This window comes from Carettochelys insculpta, chromosome 7, assembly GCF_033958435.1.
Source record: "Carettochelys insculpta isolate YL-2023 chromosome 7, ASM3395843v1, whole genome shotgun sequence".
NCBI lineage: Eukaryota > Metazoa > Chordata > Testudines > Carettochelyidae > Carettochelys > Carettochelys insculpta.
This window is the reverse complement of record NC_134143.1, coordinates 58,355,724-58,380,176: the sequence shown is the minus strand read 5'-3', so window position 1 is coordinate 58,380,176 and position 24,453 is coordinate 58,355,724. Positions and strand designations below refer to the sequence as shown.

Here is a 24,453-nt window from a genome sequence, read left to right as displayed (position 1 = left end):
CAGCTCTAAACTTTCAGATTGCTGAGTAAAGATCAAAAGTTACTCTTGTTTAAGAATATATCTAAGATTGCACTTGTTACTCTTTATGTTGGTCATACAAGGACAGGGAAGGAGCCAAAAGAATTAATTTTCGAAGGGAAGTTTATTGCCTACTGCTAAACATTCTGGCTACATCTACGCTACAGCGGTCTTTCAAAAGAAGCTCTCTTCCAAAAGAACTTCTTTTGAAAAAGTGCGTCCACACACAACAATGTGGATCAAAAGAGTGATCTGCTTTTTTGAAAGGGAGCAGCCACACAGTCACCTCCCTTTTGAAAAAACGGGCTAGAGATCAAAAAATCAGGTGCTAGGAGGACTGCTCTTTCAAAAAAAGGCCCTGCGGAGTGTCTACACGTGCTTTCTTTCTAAAGAAGCTTTCAAAAGAAGGTGCTCGTCCTGAAACGGGAGAGGAAAAGGGCTTTCGAAAGGAGTGCTGCGTTCTTTCGATTTAATTTAGAAAGAACGCTTATTGTGTATAGATGGCTCTGCTGGATATTTAGAAAGAGCCCCTTCTTTCAAAAATATTTTGTAAGAACTTGCTAGTCTAGTTATCATAGAGTAGCTATGGAGCAGATTCTGTAGAGTAGATCACTTTCATCTTGATCTATTGCTGGCAGTGCAACTCTGTAGCCAAATGTGGGCATATAGCTATATTTGTTAGCTAAATGCACCCAGGTCTCTGCTAAAAAACACTGTGGGCAGCATTCAGAAAGCAGGCAGAAGTTGCTGTCATAGAGTGACACTGTTCATCTGCCATTGAAACACAACCCACCATTGGGATGGATTTTGGCTACTATACAACAGTTTGGTTCAGGAAGTGCAGACTGAAGTGTAGAGCGGTTTTTATCTGCCTGAAGAAAGTGCCTTTACTGGTCCAGTAAAAATGTGTGGAAATTATTTTTGACTCTTTGGTTTGGAAAACAAGAATGATCTTTGGTTTCTGTGTGTTCTTCATTTGAAAGAAAAAAGGAAGTTTTCCAAATTCAGAGTGCTTACAAAATTTAGGGTCTCAATGTGCCTCTATTATCTATTATTACTAGGGTTGGAAGGATTACATTTTCATCAGTAAATGTTAAAAACACAGAGAAACCAATGAAAAAATATTTCCATTGTTGATAATTGAAATTTACAGGTAGGCAAAATAAGAAAATTGCTGCTAGAGAACTCATTAGAGGTTATTTAAGGAAGTTTAATTTGTCTGTTTTGACATGTGATGTTGATTAATTGTGTTTTAACAGTTGTAAAGCTTTAATTTTTTGAATCTTAGTCTCTAGTGTCATTAAATAATTATTGTCTGATTCCCCTGCCCATAATTTCTTACCACTGTAAAAGTTTCAAGAGATAAAAACATAAAAAGAGGCTTAAAAATAAACATGGGTCTTATCTGTCAGAATTATATTTAATATTTGTAATATTTCTATTCTGCTGATGCCTAGGAGTCTCAGAGATCAAGGTCCCATTTTGCTTACCCTATACAGACACATTGTGAGAAAGACAAAGGCTGGGTGAAAGGAAGTGTTATTGTCCACTCTAAGGTGAACATCTTCCTGTCACAAAACACAATCAAATTTATAGTACAACATGATAACCTTTCTTTACACTAAGTACTGGGAGCAGGCCACTGATCTGGTGGGGAAGGGGGTGGGCAAAGGAAAACTGGAGCCTGGTACTTTAGAAGGGCCCGGGGTTTCTGGCTACCACTTTTGCAAGTGCATCAGCAGTCAGCAGCATGCTGGGCCCTTTAAATTGCCACTGGAAGGCAGCAGGAAATCAGGCCCTGTATTTTCAAATAGCTTTGTCTGTGTCACTAATTCAGGGCCTGATTCAAACCCCTGTGAAGTCAGTTGGGGCATCTTGTGACAGTGTGGGCAGAGAACAATGGGGGAAGTGGTGTGGTGGGGAAGACATGAATGACTGTGGTCAGAACACAACACTGAGTCTATCGACCATGCCTGAGATTTTTTAAAAGTGCTCAGCAATGGCTTAACTTTTCTGCCATTGAAATCTGGGCATAAATCCCTTGTCTCCAGTGAGCGAAGAGTAAAGCCAACACAGAGCTCTTTTGAAAATCTCACCGTGCAAAAACTAATACAGGTTGAACCTCTCTAGTCCAGCACTCTCTAGTTTGGCAACATCTGTAATCCGGCATGATTTTAGTTAGCTAGATATCCACTTATCCTGGGTATGGCCGAGTTTCCTGCACTCCCATAAAGTTTGTTTACCACCCCCTGTCCTGCTTTCAGTGTTCTGTGCTGTTATTTAGCTGTAATTTACCCCTCAATGTCTTCTAAAAGCCCGGTAAGCAGTAGAAGTGTTAGTAATGTTGATAGACAATAATGACCTCCCTTGGTCCAGCAAATTCTCTCATCTGGCACCGGTCAGGTTCTGAGGGTGCCGGACTAGAGAGGTTCAACCTGTACAGTATTTACTTGAAATCAACGTCTTGTTGGACTGGGCACTGAATAGAAATGAAATGGAAAAACTTGCCTCCTTTGGACACTGCATCCTCTCTGCCAAATAGTATGTTTACATTTACCTATGTGCATTTAATGTGTCCCACAGGGGGGCTGGCTGACTTGCCGGGCCCCTGAGCAAGAGTGGAGGGCAGAGCAGAGCAGGAACTAAGCACCCCCGGCCAGCCCTTCCACACCACTCAGGGCTCCAGCGGCAATTTAAAGGACTTGTGTTTCTGGCTGCCACTGCTGACTCAGTAGCTCTTTTAGATTGCTGGGCACCAAGGCAACTGCCACCTTTGCCCTCCTCCCCTGCATCGTCAGGCCTGTGTGTACATTTAACTGGCTGTACTGGGGGAAGGTTGTTGTTCTCACTGTGATCAGCTGAAGTTTGAGCACTTTGCACCACAGAAAGCAGGACCATTTTCTAAGTGCTTAAACATGAAGTCTGGCCCCTAAGATTAGCATTAGTCTTGATAAAAATTGTCAGTGAGGAAGAATCCACCATGACACTGGGTAAATTGTCACAGTCATTAAGTACCCTCCCTGCAAAGGTGTACACCTTATTGCCAGTCTGCATCTGTCTGGCTTCAGTGTCAGCCATTGGATCATGTTATCAGAGCCCTGCACATCCCCATATGTATCTGCTCAAATGAGCCCCAGCTATCCACACTGACATCTGTGGATGCGGATCCCCGCAGATATCCGTGGATCTGCAGGGCTCTACATGTTATTCCTGTCTCTGCTAGGCCGAAGAGATCATTATTTTTGTTTATTCCCTGGGTAGATACTTACAGACTGTCACCAAGTCGGCCCTTAACCTTCTTTTTATTAAGCCATATTGAACTCTTTGAGTCTTTCACCACGAGACAGGTTTTCTAATCCTTTAAACACACTTCTTGCCCTTCTCTGAGCCCTCTCCAGTTCATCAGCATCCTTCTTGGAGCAAGTGCACAGGCTAGGGTCCACTCTTCCAGCACTGGTTAAAGTCAGGCAGTTTCCAGAGGGGTCAATTCCAACAAAAAGAGAGAAGAAAGAATGGAGAAGAGGGAAGTATAAGCAGGCCCATTGATGGGGGGTGTGGGAAGGTGACAGGGGACAGCTGTCCCCAGGGCCCAGAATTTCGAAGGGGCCCAGAAGTTTGGCTGCTGCTGCTGCTGCTGCTACTTTGGCAGAGGCAGTGGCCAGAGCTCTGGGCCCCTTTTAAGTACCATGGCAATGCACCTGCACCTCTGTGCGTGGCTGTGAGGGAGTCGGGGAGGGGGGCAGGGCCACAGTGTGGGAGGTGCTGAGGGCTGAATGCCCTAGGTCCTGCTCCTTCTAGGACATGGAGCTGGGCCCTCTTCCCACTTTGCCCCAGTGCCTGCGTCGGCTGTTGACTATGAGTGATGCTAGGCAATGTGTGATGCTAATAAAGCCCATTGCTAAGAAGTGCATCCAGAAAAGGGCAGTTTTGTCTCTGAATCAAAAACAGGGCCACAATTTTGTGACTACTCTGTTTTCAAGCAGAATAAACTAAAGACAGTTAAACCCGGTCACCATGTGCTTTAAATGTTTCCTAGCAATGTGTTGCAAAGAGTGGCGATTGTGATACTCTCACACATTGAGGCACAGGTGTACAATAGAGTGTGCAGGGGTGTGTCATCTGATTCATCTCCGCTGCAATCCCTGCTGTCTTCCCCTCTTTATACATGGTCCAAATGTTCCCCGTACCAAACCAGGTGGTTGTCCTGGGTGAAAGAAGGGTCATCTGGGGGGCAGGTTGCTTTCGGCTTTCCCTACCACACTTCATACTCAATGCGAGAGGATGGCCAACTCCTTCCAAGACTTGTGTAGTTGTAAGTTTCTTTGTAGCTATTTCTGTAACTTTTGTTTTTTTTACAGACAGGTTGTTAACCCTATGCCAACTCCTGTTACCTCGGGGAGAGCTGATCCAGATTCATCTGGTCATTACCCTTTCACCCATCCAGTTTGGATGACCCTTCTAAGAGCCGCTGGCTCCCGCTGGCATAGCTCTCTGGGTCATTGAGACACACAAGCCACCTCACCACAGCAAGGAGTGGACCATACTAAGTCAAACTGCCGTGGTGCCACCATTAACCCCAGTGCTCCTGACAGTCGCGAGGACTAAGGGAAATCAATGAGAGAGTTGACCTCCTGCTGTGTGGGTGGCAGCAAAAATCAATTTGAGATAAGTAGACTCCAGCTCTGCAAGTCTCGAAGCTGGATTTGCATATCTAAAATTGATTTTACCTGCTAATATAGACCTGGCCTGAGTCATCTTCCCTATCTGGCAAATAGCTGTGAAAGCCAACAGCCAAGTGTATGTCACCATCCCCTTGTGTTGTCATGTAGGTCTGGAACACTGGGGCCTTTTCCTGTTGCTAATTCCTAGATCCCAGCCCTGCTGGGAACCCACGTGGGGGCTTTAAGTGGGTCCACGTGACATTTAAGTGTCGGTGGTTTCTTTCAAGTTAGGAAATTGTGCACAATCAAAAACCTAAATTAAAAGAATATCATTAAGATTGTAAAGGCAAGCACTCAAATGTGGAAATGCCAAAATTAAGGTTAGGCATACCTTAAGACAGTGTTTCTCAACCTGGGCTACATATACCCCTGGGTACATTAACTCAATGTTTCTCAACCTTTTTATTAATAAAATAATTATTTTATTAATAAAAATTGGACTTATGTTCTTTTTTTATTTATCCTTTTTGCACAGTCATAAGTACATTGTCAAGTTTATTGCCTATAGGCAATTTCTTCCAACCAACCAGTTATGATTAAGTTGTTTAAACAAATGTGTTGCAATAGGTTAAAAAAAAAAAGAAAAAGAAAAGAAAAAAATTGTGCACCTGAAAATTGTAGATACTGTGGCAATTATTTTTTTTAAAGGGGGTTACTTTACAAGAAAGGTTGAGAAACACTGCAATAAGATACAGGTATGTCTTCATGTTGCACCATACGGTATGATTTCTAATGCTCACCAATGTGTTGTGGAGTAATTGGCCCATGCCAACACTACTGGCTGCAGTAAAAGTCCACTAGTGGACTTCAATGAATGCTAAAGCACCGTAGGTTGCAATTATAACTAATAATGCTATTCCTGTGAATTGTACTGCTGAGGAAGAAAGGAGGGTCTTGTGATTAAAGTACAATATTGTGAGTTAGCAGACCTGACTACTCTTCCGTCTCTGCAACAAGCTTTCAGGGACTTTGAGCCTCTTGCTTAATCTGTCTGTATTTGTAAAATGCTTCCTATTGCAATAATCTGTGCAGAATATGCACAGGTGCCTATGGAGAGCTGAATAGCATGCAAGTGATGCTGGAGATAAAACTCAGGATCGTCGTCCAGAAATCAAAAGCCAGCTTCTAATGTTTGAGCTAAAGGTGAATCTTTGTTATGCTCACCAATGTTAGGATTCATAAGCTATTTCAGAACTTCAGTCTCCTGTCCCCTTCAATGTCATGTATCTGAGAACCTCCTGGGAACTTACAATAGAAATGACTAAGGAAGACTTTCATTCATAGTTCCCAGCTGTCGGAGAAGTAAGCTCAGTGTGGAGTTTGCATGTGTAACTGACTGTACTTAATTCTGTATGTGATGAGGACCATGGTCGTTCTGTCTCATGCAGGAGCGAGTTCCATAGCATGTGTCCTGCTCCCTAAAAGTTCCGCCTTCACTGTGCTTTGCCTACTGCTCAGCAGTTTTACTGTTGTGGTGACTGGAATGGGATATCAAGAGTGCAAAGAGAGAGTCATTCTCCTGGCAGCTAGAGACAATCGCATGGTGGACTTTGAATATCAGAACAGCGACTGACAACTAGAGTCCAGTTAATCAGGAGCTAGTTTAGAAAGTAAAGCCCTGAGGTGATGTATTTGCGGCAGCCTGTGCTGCTAAGTAGACCAATTTCTGTGTTTTGCGTTAGTTGTAGCTTTCTCAAAGGGTGGGGTGGAGGAGGGCTTCATTGCTAATTGCAATAAATATTGCAATAAGTTGTGGAAAATGACCACACTATGAAGAGAGAGAATCATAGCTGTTTGAGGTTGGCTTTTGTCTTGAGGAGGTAGCGGTTTACACACGGCCCCAACAGATACTTTTAGTCAATGCTGAGCTTACCTTAAGGCATCTAGGACTCATAAAAATCCCCTGGTACACTCTGACATCAATCCATAGCTATGAACAGACAGTAACATCTTAAAATAAATTAAATATATATGGCATTGGGGTTTGAATGTGATCTGTTATAGAAACTCAGGCTTCTTCCACTTGTAATGAATAAATCTCTAGTTACCCTCGTTAAGCCATAAAACAAAACAGTCATGCATGTAGCCAAGTCTAATTACATCCACTAGAGAGCTGTAATATTTGCCAACCAGTCGCAATATATGATGCATACTTTGAGAGCACCACCTGAATGCCTGATATCTGTTCTATTAAAGCAAATGTCATAATAATTCAGACTATGTGACTACATTTGATATGAATGCAGTTCTGCTAAAATCGTGTGAAGGATCTGTTTGCTAAACCTCTCACATGACAAAATATATAGATCCCAAAGCTGCAGAGGGAACAATGTATGATAAGTATTAGCTGATTTCTGAGTTGTGCTGAACTCAGGGCTTAGTTAACCTCCCAAAGCCTTTGCCACTGAAATGTAATTAATATCTTCTGGCTTTGTGTTTGACAGTCTTTTGCACAGAGAGTTAATTTAAATACAAATATTTTCTCTTCTTGAAAGATATTTTGAATTTAAATCTTACTTTAAATTAAAAAAAGGCCCGAGCCTGTCTTTGAAGTTATCACAAACTGTAAGTGGCCAGATAAAATGCAACTTAACTGACCTTCTTTAAATTGCAGTTTTCTTTTGGCTGTTTGTTTTATCCTCCAGCACAGATTCTGGGAGAAAAAAAATGCCATTAAGGTGCTATAAACACTCTGGAGTGTTCATGCTTTCAAGAACAGAAATGGCCTGTAGTCAGATACCATCTAAATGGACAGGAAATTGAATGAAAGATTTTAAAAAAAACCTTCTATTAAGTTTTATGAGAACATAATCGATTCATCCCCAACTTGGTTGCTAAGAAGAAAGTACAGTACTTGTGGATTTTAACTATCAGTCTATTTCTCATCAGCAGTACTGTTTTCTTTGTGGTCATTACCATTTACCAAACTAAATCGGATTGTTTGAACAGTCTGCCATGTGAATAGTCTCAGAGGGGTAGCTGTGTGAGTCTGTAACTTCACAAATAACAAATAGTCCTGTAGCACCTTAAAGATGCACAAATGTACGGTAACCCATGATTTAATGGACCCTGATATAACGGACTTAGGAAATAATGGACACTGTCTGCCAGCCTCTCTGCCCCCCCATAAATGAATACTGGAGATTCACTAGAGCCACTGGCATGCCTGGAGAAGCTGCTGGAATGGCTGGGGCTGCCCGGGTTAGCTCAGTGGCTGGGGCCACCAGGGCCAGAGGAGCTGGGGAGGGGGGCTGTGACAGGGCGCAGGAGCTCTCCTCCCACAGCCTTGTGCGTGTGGAGCATGTTGATGCCCAGCCACTGCTGTCTGCCATGGCGCTGAGCAGCAGCCATGGTGTCAGAGGCAGCTGCTCACGGGCAGGCTGGGGGAGCCATTCTCTACCTGTGCGCAGATGGCTTGGAGTCAGGGGATGGAGGACCCACAGTTCTGAGAACTGCAGGAGGGGGAAGGAGCCAGGCCAGGATTCAGCTCTTCTCCTGATAATTGGGAGAGGGAGATGGAGGTGTGAGGGGAAGAATGGGGCAGGAGGGGGGAAAGGAAGGGGGAGCAGAGGACAGGAGTGAGCAGTGGGCTGGGAAGGTCAGTGCATCATCATACAGTATAACCATTCAGATATAACAGACTTTTGGCATTAACAGACACCCCTTCCACCTATTAGTCCATTAAATCGAGGGTTTACTGTATTAGATTGTGAACTTTCATGGGTAAGACCCGCTTCCTCAGATTATTGGAGTAGACCATTAGAATCCAGGGTTTATATAACAGGGGCTGAGGGGGAAGGAGGGAAGTAAAGGGGTGACCTGTCACTACTAGGACCAATAGATGAAGCAAATTAAGTAGGATGGGTGCTATTCCTGCGAATATCAAAGGTGGGGAAATTACTCTTGTAATGCATAAAATAATTGAGATCTCTGTTAAGGCCTACTTTAAATGCTCAAATTTGCAAATTAATTCCAATGAAGATGTCTCCCTCTGTGATTCGGTGGTAAAATCCCTTTTTAGAAGAATGGCTCCTTTTAAATCCATTAATGAATGTCCAGGGAGGTTAAAGCGTTCCCCTACAGGTTTATGTGTCTTCCAACTCCCAATATCTCTGTAAATACTCAGCCTTAAGTTCAAAGTACAGTGGCCCAATCAGCATTGACTGGACACATGGATAAAAGCATTATTATTACTTTCATAGTTTTCATGTTGATCATTGGTCTGTTTAGCTAGGGTTTGTATTACAGCCTTCCTTTTCACTTATTGTATCAAAGTGAGGACAATGTGTATGTCCTAAAGTGGGCAACAGTTCTGAAGTTCATTGCTCCAAGTGCCAGTACAGATTGATCTATCATATGTTGTCCTATACTTCCTTCTTTTTTATTTTTGAGCTTGTATAGGACTAACTTACTTAATTGGGATCCTTTGTCTAATAGGAGCCTTCATAAAAAAGTTAGACTCACTTTTTGTCTGGAAATCCCTTTTGAGCTTAAGACTAAAATCTTGTTCCCCAGGCAATGACAAATTAGAATGTCTCTAAGAATATGTCATTATCACTTAGTTATTGCCTTGTTTGGGGTTTCTAGCTGTAAGTGAGTTTTTTCTGTGTCTTTTAATGACTTGCGTGGCTGAAGAATATTAAAGAAAATGATTAATGTCTCAGTGATGCCAAAGTAATATTTTGTTTCCTGGATAATGTTAATCCTAAAATTTACAACAGATTAGTGCTAGCACAATATGCAGAATCATCAGAATATTTTAAAAAGCTTACACGTTGTCCGCATCTCTTTTATAATGCACAATAGAAATCGAACAAGATTCAACTGTGCATTAAACATCACTGTACATTTAGTCCCTTTTATTTTTCTAAGCCCTGAAATAGCTCAGGTTTTTGAGATTACCATTTTTCAAGAGGTTGCATCAAAAAGCACTAAAAGTGATTGGCAAATTCTCTGCCGAGGGAGAAGAGATTCAGAAATGAGTGTTGGTGAGTACTGAGGGTTAAAAAAACTAAAATCCAGAGGAGGATCCAAGCTTCCAAAAGCCCCTGCCTGTTGAGAACTTTCCTTACGTTGAAGGAAAGGAGTTTTTGCTGTGACAAGAAATTACTCAAACAAATAATCCTTCTTGATACTTTGGAAAAATTCATTTCCACTTCCCTACATCTATGTGAGAGAAAACAAATAAAGTTCCGTGTGAGGGGTCCTTAATTATCAGAAACATTTTCAAAACATTGGGGCTTGGCAAATCTATAAAGTATACATCAATGAAATTTACTTATGTGGCCTAGTCAAAGAGGGGCTGGTCAAAACATCTTGACTCCAGTGTTTTGCTTTTCAATTAGATCAATGGTACATGTTTTCCTCCATCAGAAGATTACATTTGCCTTCCAAATTATTCAAGTGGAATGTTCAATCAAGGCGGTCTCCGCAATTAAGTTAGAATGATGAAAATATGAGTACAAATAATGATGGTTTCTTTATTTCTTTTCCAGGCAGAGTATGAAATTGCTCCAGATGAAAAACTGGGAGAGAAAGGGAAGGAAATCATGATGAAATACCTCACCCCAGAGGTAAGGGGCTGCCAAATGATAATATCACTGAAGAAATTATGGGTACTCCTGGGCTACGCAGAAGCTGAAACAAGCTCTTAAACCAATGGTGTGCAATTTAGTAGTAATATCCTCCAGGGAACAAAACTTAATCTGTTAAGTAAACAGACAGGTATAAATAGGTTCACTCTGAAAGATAATGAACTTTTTAAGGGCCTTATGTATCCACTAATGCCTAAAAGGGTTTCTCTGGTCTCTTCCTTTAATGCAGAAGATATACATATGTGGTATGAAACCTTACACAGTGGCCTCCATTAAGAAGCCAGCATGTGCCAACAGATTCCACAGTTGTTTCCTATCCCAATCAAAGGGGGAAATAATTGCATCCCAGGCATGATTATGTGGTAAAGTGTGGGTAACTGGTGGCTTTTTAGTGGCAATTGGTATATATTGCTTGGTGAAATAGACTCCTTAATGTTGTGTTGCTATCCCTTTTAAATGCTTTATGGAGCTGTGTGTCTCCGAAAGCCTGGAACAGTATTTTTCGGCTGCTTTCTTAAGGACAGCTTCATTCCCAGAAATCATGTTTTCTTCCGATCAAATCCTTGCTATTAAATCTTCAGTATTCCTGGAGAAAAGCTCATGTGAACATTGTATCCACTGGGTGGCATTACAAACTGGACCACAAGCCTTCTGCAAGAATTCTGGGCAGGTTGCAGCTGGGATTGGTTCTTTTTTTTTGGTTTTTGTTCATTTGCTGACCACATTTAACCTTCTGTAGATGTCTCTGCCAGTAAGCAACAAACAATGAGCTGGAAATACATGCATTATTGTAGGCTTGCACTGCTTAAAGTTTCCTAAGAGTAAATGAGTCCCACAACTACATGTTAGGTGATTTTACAGGAGGAATGTGTATAACATATTACATTTTGTAGTAAATACCTTTTAAAATGTTTAAATGATACAATATGTTTTGAAGGTGGAGGAACAAGGCAGGCTCTTTTTTTTTTAAAACCAGTCAGTCATTTTCCTATGATGAAGTTTGTGTACCATAAATTCTCTTTTGATTAGTCTTATATATATATATATATATATAAGAAAGAGATGCTTCTGGTATGAACTGCTGCTACCTGTTTATTATAGACCCTAAGTTTACCACTAGGTTTTATTTTTCCAAGGTGACAATTTAGCGTAAAGTATCTGTTGATGAAGCACAAAGATTGAATATTTAAAGTCCACCGTGTGCCTCTTGCCCCAGAAACACCTCTTTTGTTTTTCTTCCAAGTGGAGAAGTGAATGTTGGCTGGAATGTTAGTGACATTTTATCAAAGCAAGAGAGGGTCAATGCTCACTGGCTTGAGTTAAGCACAACCAGCAATTGTGCAGTTTCCCAACCTATCTCTGACAATTCATCTTCTTCTTGGCAGTCACTCGATAATGAGTAGGACGTCTTCCTGTCACCCTCCCATTTGTGAGTCCATTGATGGCTGACAAGCCCGATTCTGGAGCTGCATGTCTTCTCACAGAAGGGGCAGATGCTGGTAGCTATTGGAGTGGTGCAGGGCAGTTTTTGCCGCTCTTTTCTCATCTCTCCTCATCTGTGCTGTGGCAGAATATCTCAGATTGCACCAATCCTTCTCACTTCTGACTAACAGAAATCCTAGTGTATTTTTCCATTACAATCATCAGCGACTACCACATTTGTGGATGTGCCCAGGCTAGTTTTGATCTAATTTGAATTAAAACAGCAGCGAGGCCTCGTCAAAACTGGCTTGCTGCTTGAGTGCACATCCGTAGTCCTTGGCAGGCACGTGCAGTCCATGTTTCTGCCTCTTTTGCTGTGGTTTCCCTGCTATTATTATTTGTGTTAGCTCAGCCAGGGTGAGGTTGGGTTTGTCAACATGCGCTGCCATCACGCCTCTGGCTGCTGTGTAGATGGAGCTACAGTCCCTGTGTGGTAACCACCTCTCAGAGCAAATTCATTTCTTTTTCATCAAAAACGTTTTGGGAGTAAGGGAACTTCAAAGTTGCGTGAGTACCGTGAAGTGCCCACAGCTACCCTGCTTGCTGCCACTTCGAAGTTAGCAACTTTGAAGTTTGCGTGGTGGGAATTCTGCTAATGAGGTGCTGCATATGCAGCACAGCACCTCATTGCTATTCTCCAATAAGGGTGATTAGCATGCTGCCTTCGAAGGAGGGGGCTGGTGCAGACGAGCCCTCAGAGTACAGTCTTTCAACCACTGTGTAATCACCTTAAAGTAATTTCGTCCAGCTCACATTTCCCAGATGTGCTTGTGAGAATCTCATGTGGGACTATGTAAAAGCTTTATTAAATTAAGGTATACCCAAGATTTATCAGGTGTATTGGGACTCAGGAATTGGGGTCTTTCCATCTTGGGTCCTGTTATAATATTTACCCACCTGACCGTGTTGTGAGGCTTCATTCCTTTAAGACCCTTAGGTAGAAGGCATTCTAGAAATGTAAAGTAATATTTCTTTTGTAAGCTAACTCCAGGTCTCCAGAGTTGGGAGATTCGTATCTCCACTAAGCTCAGTGCTTCATTTTGTTATTCCTGGAAGAAATTTACAGTTGACATTTTGTTTTTTGTGGAGATGACATCAGTGCAACTCCATATGGAGAAGAAATATTTTCCAGCGTCTAGACAGAAGCCTTGTCTCCACTATGTGATGGATCGATGCAGTAGTGATTGATCCACCAGCCATCGACTTATTGTGTCTCCTGAAGATGCAATAAATTGATCTCTGAGCTCACTCCTGTCAACACTGGTACTCCACTAAAATGAGAAGAGTAGCTGGCATCGACGAGAAAGCAGCCCGCATTGATCTTACCACACACAAGATGCCACAGTAAGCATGTTGATGTCAGCTACATTATTCATGTAGCTGAAGTAGATTGACTGTCCAGATAAATATAGATGAGGCCTAATTGTGCTACCTCTGCAGATTGGCTAGTAGATTTACTAATCCAAAGATCCTCCTTTCTCAAGCCGCATAAGAACTTGTCTATGTTGCCCCACAAACAGTATTTCATTAATACAAACTAAGAACACTTTTTACCCCACACATGCAGTACCTCTATGGCAGAGTTACAGTGGATGTATGTGCACTACTGTTCACATCCCTATCGTCCAAACTACAAGGCAATGAAGACATAGCCTTGATGTATACAGCAGATGACCTAATGGCATAGCATTCAATCAAGCAAAGAAGAGCTCTTTTTCATTAGGGGGTTTGCATTTCTCTGTTTAGTTATCTCCCCATTAAAATAGACAAGTAATCTCAGATTTAACCACCTTTTGCTTTCAGATGGATGTTTCTCTTAAGCAGGCTTATGTCAGTACTTCAAAGAACCTCACTATCTTGGTATGAAAATAGTTTGACATAAAGCTTGATTGATGGAAGAAAACTGTAGATGTTCTTGATTTATTTCTTGGAATGATGGTTCTAATTTAAAACCAGAGTAAATTTGTTCTTGCAGCTGTTTGGAATGCAGGATCAGAAATGAAATCAAACTAAAATGGTGACCCCATATTCTGGTTATTAATTATTATTTAGATTTCTGAGTTGTTTGTAGCTGTACCATGCTCATTACAATGCAATGTCAGATCATTATTATATCATGAGAAGCTCATTGCCAGCTTGCAAGCAGTGTTCTCTGTAAGCTGTGTGCTTGTGCAGCTCCTCAGGAGAGGGTCAAATGCTGCCCAGAAGGTTAGCAGCATGCCCACAACTAGTTTTTTTTTTGCTTTTACTGGTGGTTCACATTCGCGTATGCATCTGTGTACCTGAAAAATTATTCTACACATGGATGGAAAAGATTGGATGAAACATTTCTTACAAGCATGCCCATCTCGTCTCAAGTGTCAAAAGCCCTAACCATAGGATCCTGTCTACAACCCCACTCTGGCTTCCACCAACCTTGGCTGCAATCATCCAGTTGATCCCAACACACACTCAATTCCAAATTTCCCTATGGCCATGTGCCCTGAGTGTCCAGCCCTTACCAGGGCCACTCAGAGTTATAATAAGGTTTGTGCTCCTTTAAGGAAACAAAAGCACATTATAGTGTATAAATTTAACTGGGATAGATGCACCCTTCCCTTCAAACACAGCACTGAGCTGGCATAAAATAAAAATAAAATAAATTTGTGAACAAAATATACATAGGATTAGTGAGTTCAGGTATAATGAATGAAGATATATTTTGTTATATTCGTAACTGTCATCACTAAAATACACTCAGCTGCAGATGTCATAAAAACAAGAAGAAAACATTTCTTCAAAATAATTAGACTATACCTCATTGCAGTGTTCCCTCTAATCTCATCCATCCATGTGCAAAATAATTTTTATGTGCACTATGTCATGTGTGAATGTGCACCACCAACAGAAACAAAAAACCTCGCTTGGGGTGCTCTGCTAATCCGCTGGACAGCATTTGAATCTCTCCTGAACAGCCGCTCCAGTGCACAGTTTTCAGGGAACGCTGCCTCACTGCCCCAAAATCCTCATGTGACACACACAGTGCGTAGCCTGAAAGGAGATGGACCTTGCACTATGTCCTCAGACAAGTGGGGCGACCGAATTCCAGAGTAAAAGACCGTCTGGTGAGAGTATTCAATACTAGTTTCCAGACAATTAAATCTAGGCTGTGCTAGCTCCGTACCTCCAAGCAGAAGGGGAGCAATACTATACCATGCCATCCTTTCTTCTGTGCTGCTACTCACAGTGGCACTGCCTTCAGAGCTGGGCACTCAGGTAGCAGCCACTTCTCTCCAGTCACCCAGCTCTGAAGGCTACATCGCTACCAGCAGCAATGCAGAAGTAAGAGTGGCAATACTGCAATCCCCCTCACATTGTAGCCTCCCCATCAATCCCCTTTCGGGCCAGGATTCTTACAGATGTGAAATTTCAGATTTAACTATCTGAAATCATGAAATTTATGATTTTACAAATCCTCTGACTGTGGAATTAACTATAATGGTAGAGCTCTAGAAATGTGACACAGAGCTGCATCTGCATATTCATACTGTCTCCGTGTGAGCCGATTTGCTGTCTTCACTAGTGGTTCCACATGAACATTGAGCAAAAGAGGAGATCAGACAAATCTTTTTGGGAGCCCCATCTGAGCTCTGTGGTAGTAGAGGAGCAATTACCCTAGACCTCTCTAGGGGGTACACAAGAGAAGAAAGAATGGAATCACCTCAGAGTTCTATCCTTGCCCCCAGTGAGGCACCACGGTTGAGTCAACAAAATTTCTTGGGCTGCTGTATCAAATGCTGCTCACAGAGACAGCCAATTCCTCCGTCCATCACTGAGAAGAGATTTATGTCCAACAATATTAGCACCATCTCAGTACCACACCCAGGCAAAGTGTCCACCTGAAAAAAATTAGGAAAGCTGAAGACTCCAGATGGCTTCCAAGTTGTCTCAGCACAAGCTTCTCAATGATCCCTTCACCAAAGGGGAAGAGCTAAAGACTGGGCAATAACTATCTTCAAAGTTAGCTCTGAAAGAGTTTCCTTATTAGGGACTTGTTTGAAGGAGGATGGCACTTTTGCTTCCTCTAACAATCTCTACAAACAATGTACTAAATTCTAGGAAGGGCTGGAAACAAGAATTCTTATTCATCAAAAATGTTGAGGTTTTAGAATTTCCTTTCTTTCCTCATTAGAACAAAGCCAGGATCTCTCTTTCTCTTTCAGGTTTTGACAAGTAATCCACCATGGACCTCATCCACCTTTCTACTGAAAGTTTTGTCAAAACCAGTAAATTTCCATTGTAAGTTTTGACTTTGTTGAACAGGCTCTTTTCAACAAAAGATATTTTCTCTAAAGGTTCCTAACTGATTTTACTCAACAGCTTCCTGTTTGATGAAACTAGCCATGGGAGAGATGGATCCAGTTCACAGGGCACAGGCCGAAGCGGCTTAGAAGCCTAAAAGGAAAGTAAATTTCTGAAAGAGTTAGTGGGGTGGATACGTATACGAATTTTCACAAATCTCATTTTCCTTCTTGCACTGGCAGGTTGTATTTTGACTTTTCATAAACTCATTCATATAATGGGAATGTTTGAGATTCAGGTTCCACCTTATCTATGGATAGAAAGTCTCCAAAAGTAATCATAAAACCCAAAGCAGCCTTACTTCATTGTGTGGCTTCCTAGTGTACCTGACTAACCCTCTGTCCCTGACCCATAAAGAGCAGGCAAAAAGGTATTTACATTAATACTTCTTTTAAATTAGAGCTTTACATTCCATCTCTGTGCATCATTTTTGCCTTGCTGTCTGAGAGCCACTGTACCCAACTCTACTAAATTATCAGCTCATTATTTTTATCTCTCTTTCTCTCCCTCTCTGCAAAGTAGATACTTTGTCTGAGAGATGCTATATAAAAGCAAATTGATTTGAAATGGCTCTTAAGACATTCTCCATATGCCATTACAGTTTATGTTTGAACTCAGCTGGGGTACTAAAAATGTTACTGAATGGGATGGCTAATGTGCATTGTTATTCCCATTAACATACTTCACAGAATCCACAGAATGGTAGCTGCAGTTGGTTTCTTATCTGAATTCCTATTCCTTCACCTTTCCTTCAGGAAATGCACTGAATAAAGGCCATGTTTGCCATTTTATCCCTTTTATTCAGGAGGTGAATAGGACAAGGGTATAGTTCCTCATATTCCAGTGAGGGGAGAGCAGTTGGTATTTTGATTTAAAAAATGTGCCCTTTGTTTTTACAAACAATTATAGGATAAGGAAGGGAGGGCTCTTGTGAAAGGGAAATTAGCTGATCAGCAGTGTCGGGCTTTGCATTTGTATACCAGCTAAGAAGTGCTGTGCATTTAAATTAGGCTCTTTCAGTGATATCTACTTCTTATTATGTGGATGGGAGGAAATTACAGTTGTGTGTTAACCTCTTCTGCTGGCCAAACTTCCCCTAGTTGAGTCTAGTGTTCCCAGAGCTTGTGTCAGTCACGTACTGCTGTAAAATAAACTTCTTGTTGCACACCATTGTTGTAATCCTGCAAGTGAGGATTTTATTTTCCACTCTTAAATACATCTGTCGTCTTCTCCTTGGCTACTGTTACGCTACAGCAATTTGTCGACAGAAGTCACTGTTGGAAGAGATTTCCCAACAAAACTTCTGTTGACAGAATGCGGCTACACACAAAAGCCAATCGGAAGAGTGCTCCGCTCTATCGACAGAGTGGCTGGACTGCCTGGCTGCTCTCTCAACAAAACGGGCACAGCAGACAAGGCTGCCTATTGTTCTGGATGCCCCGTCTGTCGAGAAAAACCCTCTCCCAACCCCCCTCCCCTCCCCGAGCATCCACATCCACACAGTTCTTTTGTCGACAGAAAACCTTAGTATTCTGAGAGATGAACTTTATGGGATTGCTTTTGGGAATGCTGCATTCTCATGCAAATCCAGCCAGCTGGCCGTATACCTGGCCTTTCTCTTTCCAGTTATATATCTCAACAGTAACAAGAGAGCAACATTATACCATACAGTATATTTCAGAGGTCAGCAACTCCTGGCATGTATGCAAAGAATGGCACGTGAGCCGGTTTTCATCGGCACACAAGGAAGGAGCTCAGCTGACACAGAAGGAGTTCGTAGTGAGATGTGGCATGTGAACATGCTGCAGGGCTCCATGACTGGTCATGGATATTTACCAGCTCAGAATGTTCTTCACAGCAGCCTTTTTTAGAAAGATCAGAACACTTTTGGGATGGCAAATATTTTAGGTGAAAATCATGACTCGAGTGAAGTGAATGAGTTTTGTCATTGACTTCAGTGAGGCCAGGATTTCACCCCCTGACTCAATGAATTTGCCATTCCTCCTTTTACTGACTTCACTACTGCGGGTGGCCGTGTGGTGGTGAGGGTGTAACTTTAGCCTCCCACTTGTATGTAGCTATATATAAATCCAGGCTCCAGAGAAATCAATATGCAATTGTTTTTGTTCCAGGGATGGCATAATCAATGTCCCTGGCAATGCAAGTGGCTTGGTCCTAAGCAAATTGGGAAAGCAACTTTACAGTGTGCTTTCTGTACATGCAGCTCTCCAGGGTTTCTCATGGACATTCTGCTTTTTGGCAAAGGTTCTGAACACCAGTCGGGTGACCTTGCTACTCAAATGAGTGCTTTCTAATGAGGCTTTATAGTTAATAAGCATTCTTTCAATTATAGCAGACAAGCTATAACACAGCAGTTAGTAGAATCTGAAAAAAAAACCATGCAACTGGTTTGATGAGGAGTTCCTTTGCTGTGGTCTCGGAAAAAATGATGTCTTCCCACGGTTTGTTGAAGCTCTGTTTCCTAATACCTTACCCACTGTTTATAATACGCATGCTAGCTAACTAAATACTTAGGACTTCTGGTTCTCGCAATGATGGCAAACTGCTGGATAGCCCTTTGAGAACGATACGGAGTCTGCTGTATTCTACTGTCCAGAATAGATCTATGGGCATTTTTCTGTGTTCATTTGACTTACATATGGCTGTGCTTGTAGAACACTCTGTCGTGTGGCTGAAAGGTTGGGCCTGCTACAGTAAATGCACTGTGCACGTTTTAAATGCAGTGCCAAGTGACTTGTCTTTTATAGTGGGGTTAAAGTCTCAGGTTCATATGTATATTGCTGAGCAGACACTTCTCAGTGGTTTATCATGTGTGGTCAGGACAGTCATTGAGGTGACTTGGTTTATGAACGGGCCATTTATCTGGCAGAACTACTCTGGATTGACCCTTTAAAAATGGAAACATGTCGGCTGAATCATGTCAGCAAAATGTGCACAACAGGAGTCATTTGATCTGGACAGGCTTCAGAGGTTGTTAACCCACAGGCTGTGGTCATACTGTCCCCCTACTTTTGGAAGAGGCATATTAATGAGCCACTTCAAAAGATGCTAATGAGGTGATCCATGAATATGTAGTGCTTCATTAGCATAATGGTGGCCGCGTGCAATTCGAAAGTGCCGGTTTCAAAAGGCACGCCACCCATGTAGTCGGGGGCCTTTCGAAATGGCATCCCTGATTTTGAAAGCCCCTACTTCCCAAAACCAAATGGGAAGAAGGGGCTTTCAAAATCGGGGTCATTTCAAAAGTCCCATGACTACATGGGCACTGTATGTTTTAAAACTGGCATTTTCGAAGCATGCGTGGCTGCCATTATGCTAACGAGGTGCTGCATATTCATGGCAGTGCCTCCTTAGCATCTGCCAAAGTGGCTCATTAGCATGTCCCCTCTGAAAGGAGGGGTTAGTGTGACCACAGCCACATGGTATGCCTACACAGCAGCCTTATTTCAAAATGAGATATTCTGGAAGTATAACTGGCCAAACTGCACCTCTGGTGGAGAGAAATTCTAATTGGCCTACTTATATTTGAGCAATGGACTAAAACTGCAACCATTTGCCTAAGTATCTACTTAGCACCCAAGCCCTGAAAGGCCACCTTTGGCTAAAATTGGATCCAACTCTAACAAAACCCCCCAGATGTGCATTTCAAAACCAAAATCCAGATTTACAATTCAAAACCCATCCCTGGCTTTCCCAGTCCCTCCTGATGTCCCATGGAGGGAACTGGGAAGATAATCTTCACTTTAAATAACACTGCTACACCCAAAAATGCATTTTAAAATAGCACTTAGCTATTTTGAAATACACTGGTTGCACAATAAAGCCTACTTTGAAGTAGAACTGTTGGATGCGCTATGGCTTATTTTGAAATAGGTTCTATGCCCTGTCTACACAGCCCCTTTTTCAAAATAGCTGTTTCAAAGGAGGTGCTGTTCTTTATAGAATGAGGCTTATCAACTTCAAAATAAGCCAACCACTATTTCAAAATTATTTTGAAATAGCAGATGCATCGTGTAAATGCTAGGATAGTTATTTGGAAATAATGGTTGTTATTTTAAAATAACTTTGCTGTATAGACCTACCCATGGTTATGAGTGTCACGGAAATGGAGTTCTAGCGGTGTATCAAGAAGTTAGATGGTGTTGCTTTCCAAGGATGTCAGCATTAAATCTTCATGTATTGGATGTTTAACCAGCAACAATTTGTAAAGCTGAATTTTATCCCTAATATCTGGACAAATAATATTTATCTGAACTAATCTCTGCTGCAGTAATGCATCCTTCTCTCACCAGCGCTGTAAGAAATGAGTGAGCTGTAATAGGAGAGGCAGTTATGTTTTCAGGACGTAGAGTGAACCTCCCCCGTTCCCCTGCCAGACAGGATGCTATTATTACTTTTGATAAATTGTCTACTTCAGCCTCGGGCACCACAGGGCTCTGACCAACTTTATAAACTTTGTCCAGTAAGTAGGAATCTCTTCCTCACCCCCAGCTCATTCTGAAAGAAACAATGTCATCCCCGTAACAACTGCAGCATGATTTTCAGGAGGAAAGTGAAGATTATCTTCCCAGTTCCTTCCATGGGATGTCAGGAGGGACTGGGAAAGCCAGGGATGGGTTTTGAATAGTAAATTTGGATTTGGGTTTTGAAATGCAAATCTGGGGCTTTGTTAGAGTTGGATTCAGTTTTAGCCAAAGGGTGGCGTTTCAGGGCTTGGGTGCTAAGTAGAACCTTAGGCAAATGGTTGCAGGTTTAGTCCATTGCTCAGATGTAAGTAGGCCAATTAGAATTACTCTCTGTTGGAGCTGCAGTTTGGCCAATTATGCCTGCTATTGGATAATGGTTTAGTAACACAGTGGTGATGCAGCCTTCCTAGATATTAAAGCAAGTTTCCCACTATGCTTGTATAGCACATATGATCTAGACTGATACAGTTGGGTCACACACTAATCAGGGCATCTTGTCCTGAACATCAAAGGTCCACAGCAGTTTAAGTCTTCATATGGACCATTATAGGCTGAATCCCTACAATGTGGCACTCTCTCATCAGTCAACATCCATAATCCATCATGATTTTAGTTAGCCAGACGACCACTTATCATGGGCATGGCCAAGTTTCCCATAGTCCCACAAAGTTTGTTTCCAGGCCCCAGTCCTAGCTCTCATTGTTCTGTGCTGTTATTTAGCTGTAATTTACCTCTAAATGTCTTCTAAGAGCCCAGTAAGTAGTGGAAGCTTTGGTAATCCTGCTAGACAATATTTACCTTCTGAAGTCCAGCAAATTCTCTCCTCCAGCGCTCATCAGATCCCAAGGGTGCCAGATTAGAGAGTTTCCATATGCATTTAAAACAACATTAGTTGTGCATGACTCTATGGGAACCAAACCTGGAATCTCTGGATCTAAAAGCATGCAGAGGTCAGGGAGGTTTCCTAGTTCAGGCCCTTATGCAGGAATTTCTATGGTGGAGTGTTTTTTTGGGTAAATGAGAATGCACAAGAGGGGTAAATGTAAAATTTGAGTGGAAACAATGATTGGTAAAATGATTTTGTTATAACATACTAAAAATTTATATAGTCATAAAGGTTTTGTAGGAATTACCTTCTGGGATCTTGCTGTAATATCATAATATATATAGCTTTTTTTATGAATGGGCTTGGCAGATTTATGATGTGAGCCATAAGAGTTATGCTCTTATCTGGTAAAATTGAAGTGGGAAAATCAGTTTGAAAATAACATTCAAGTGTTTTGTTTTAACACTGATCCAAAAATCACAGAAGCATCTTAAGATCTCATTTTTGTCACCCAAGTAATAAATACACAAAATATATTTAAATGCATTAAAACCTCGCTGGAGAAAAATGTCTTTAAAAATATGAACTTCCAAAAATTCCTTTGATGGCAGGTGGGTTTAAAACATAACCAGCTTATTCATGCCATGGAATGTTGGCTCTTAAAGTGCTCAACTTTAAATTAATTTTGAAAAGAAGGAAACTACACATGCAAAAAGCACTTGACCTGCATGCCAAGCCCCTGCTCGTAAATTAACTTAGTATCGTTTAATCAGGCTAAAGCCTGGACCCAAATCAAAATCCTAGCATCATAATTTAAATATCCTAACACAGCTGTTGTTTGTCCAACAGACAAAACTGAGGAAGAACAGAATATGCCACTGTAAACAGCATGTCATACTGAATAATAGACATCTTTCTTCTCCACTCTTGTCTGATGGCAGTTATTGTGTGTTATCTAACTAAAGGCTTAAATGGTACTTGACCAGGGGGACTCCCTTACTTAGGGGGGTGGGTGTACATGTGCATTTTTGTTCTGCTCTCTTGTGGATGTTTCTAGTCTTTCAGTAAAAGTGGCACCCAGCTTTCTGCTTCATATTAATTTTGCTCATTTCCAAGTTTGTTATTAATACCTTCAAACAACTAGCATCCCTTTGGGCTTTCATTTCACATGTGTGCTCTCTCTCTCTCAGGATTTTGATCTATTACATAGTGAAGCTCATTATTAAAGAGGGACAGAGCCTGCAAACTTTATGCCCAATCCAACTCTCATTGCAGTGGGTAGCAAGAAACCCTCTCACTTCAGTCAAAGCTGGATCAGGCTTCTTAAACCCATGAGTGAACCTTACTCAGTGCAAGTAGTTCCAGTAATTTTATTACAACAAGAAGTCCTGTGGCACCTTATAGACTAATAGATATTTTGGAGCATAAGCTTTCATGGGCAAAGACCCACTTTGTCAGATGCAGTAATTTTATTGGTGTTTCTTGAAAGGGAATGGTTAGTTACTCACATGCATACAAGTTGCAGCATTGGGTCCTATGTCTGGGGTGAGCTAATTTGGGCAGAGGTCCATCAGTTTTCACATTAGAAAGCCATTAAATGATGGTGAGGTTGTAAATGAGTGTTTATAGATATAGAGACTTCTTTTTAAATGGAATAAATGACATTTGGTTTACCAGAGCAAGCCAAGCTATGACTGTTACAGCATAAAGTTGCTTGCTAGTGTTTAGATTATTCACCAGTGATGAGGGAATATCAAAAGGTAGAGAAGTTCGAATAAGCAGCTGGGCATCCGGGTACTTATCCAGGTCTGTTGAGCATGTTAACCTGTAGGAAAACTTGTGAGAACAGACTTTCTCATATTGTCTTGTTGCTCCTGTTGCCAGGTCTGTATGGGAACAGAAATCTGAGCCAGGCACAAAAAAAAGATGATTGTTGACAACAGTTATCTACATTTTTTTTAATGTGAAAAATATGTTCAGTTGAACTAGAGATAGACAGGTCAGGTCTAAAGTTTCCATAAGTTTCACAGACTTCAGATCTGGGATCTGGGTTGGGCTATTTTATGATATGTAGGCGGGCCAGATGACAAGTGGGTTTCTAAAATCCAGACTTCCCTAATGGTATTTGAATCTGGGTTGTGTGCTGAGGTCAGGCCAAAGTGTAGCAGAAGCAGGAAAATGTAGGTTGGTTCTGATTTTCTTCAAACTACATGAGGTATACCATGACTACTTCTCACAGATGTTTGATTTTTGGCTGAGATTTTCAATTTGTGCCTGGAAAATGAGGCTTTTGAAAGAGAACTTTCTATGCTATTCTCTTGTTTTAACTTATATAATTATGAAAACACATGAACTTTCTGTACAGATATTAACAAATCCCTTTCATAACTTCAATTGTTCATTTTAGTAGCCCTGTTTGTGTTTAATGTAGCTCATCATTTTCTATATATGTATTTTATTCAGATACAAGAAGTGGTAACCACATATCATATAATCTACTTGATCCTGAACAAAAGGCTACTATTTTCCCTCATTGCATGGATTTCCTGTACTGCATTTTTCCATGTGACTAATGTTGACAAATATGTCCTTTTCCAAAAATGAGGTATCACGTTTCTAGCTGCTAATATTAATTATGCTATCACAGAATCACAGAGCTGGAAGGGACCTCAGGAGGTCATTGAGTCCAGCCCCATGCCCAAAGCAGGATCAACCCTAACTAAATCATCTCAGCCAGAACTTTGTCAAACCAGGGCTTAAAAACCTCTAGAGATGGAGATTCCACCACCTCTCTAGGAAACTTATTCCTTCACCGCTGTCCTGGTGAAATAGTTTTTTTTTTAATATCCAACCTACCCTCTCACTCTGTAACTTATGATCATTGCTCCTTGTTCTGCCATCTGTCACGAGTGAGAACAGCCTTCCTCCATCCTCTTTAGAGCCTTCCTTCAGGAAGTTGAAGGCTGCTATCAAATCACCCCTCA

At 41.5% G+C, this 24,453-nt stretch overlaps 1 protein-coding gene across 2 annotated transcripts in view; it reads left to right on the top strand.

Annotated features, from left to right (window-relative positions):
* The window catches only part of GRK5 (G protein-coupled receptor kinase 5), a 246,316-nt gene that overhangs the window by 158,425 nt on the left and 63,438 nt on the right, over nucleotides 1-24,453 (top strand). For both annotated transcript variants that reach the window (XM_075000539.1, XM_075000538.1), the window contains one exon: nucleotides 10,235-10,312. In XM_075000539.1, coding sequence (XP_074856640.1) covers nucleotides 10,235-10,312 — 78 coding nt within the window. The remainder of the gene's footprint in view (nucleotides 1-10,234; nucleotides 10,313-24,453) is intronic.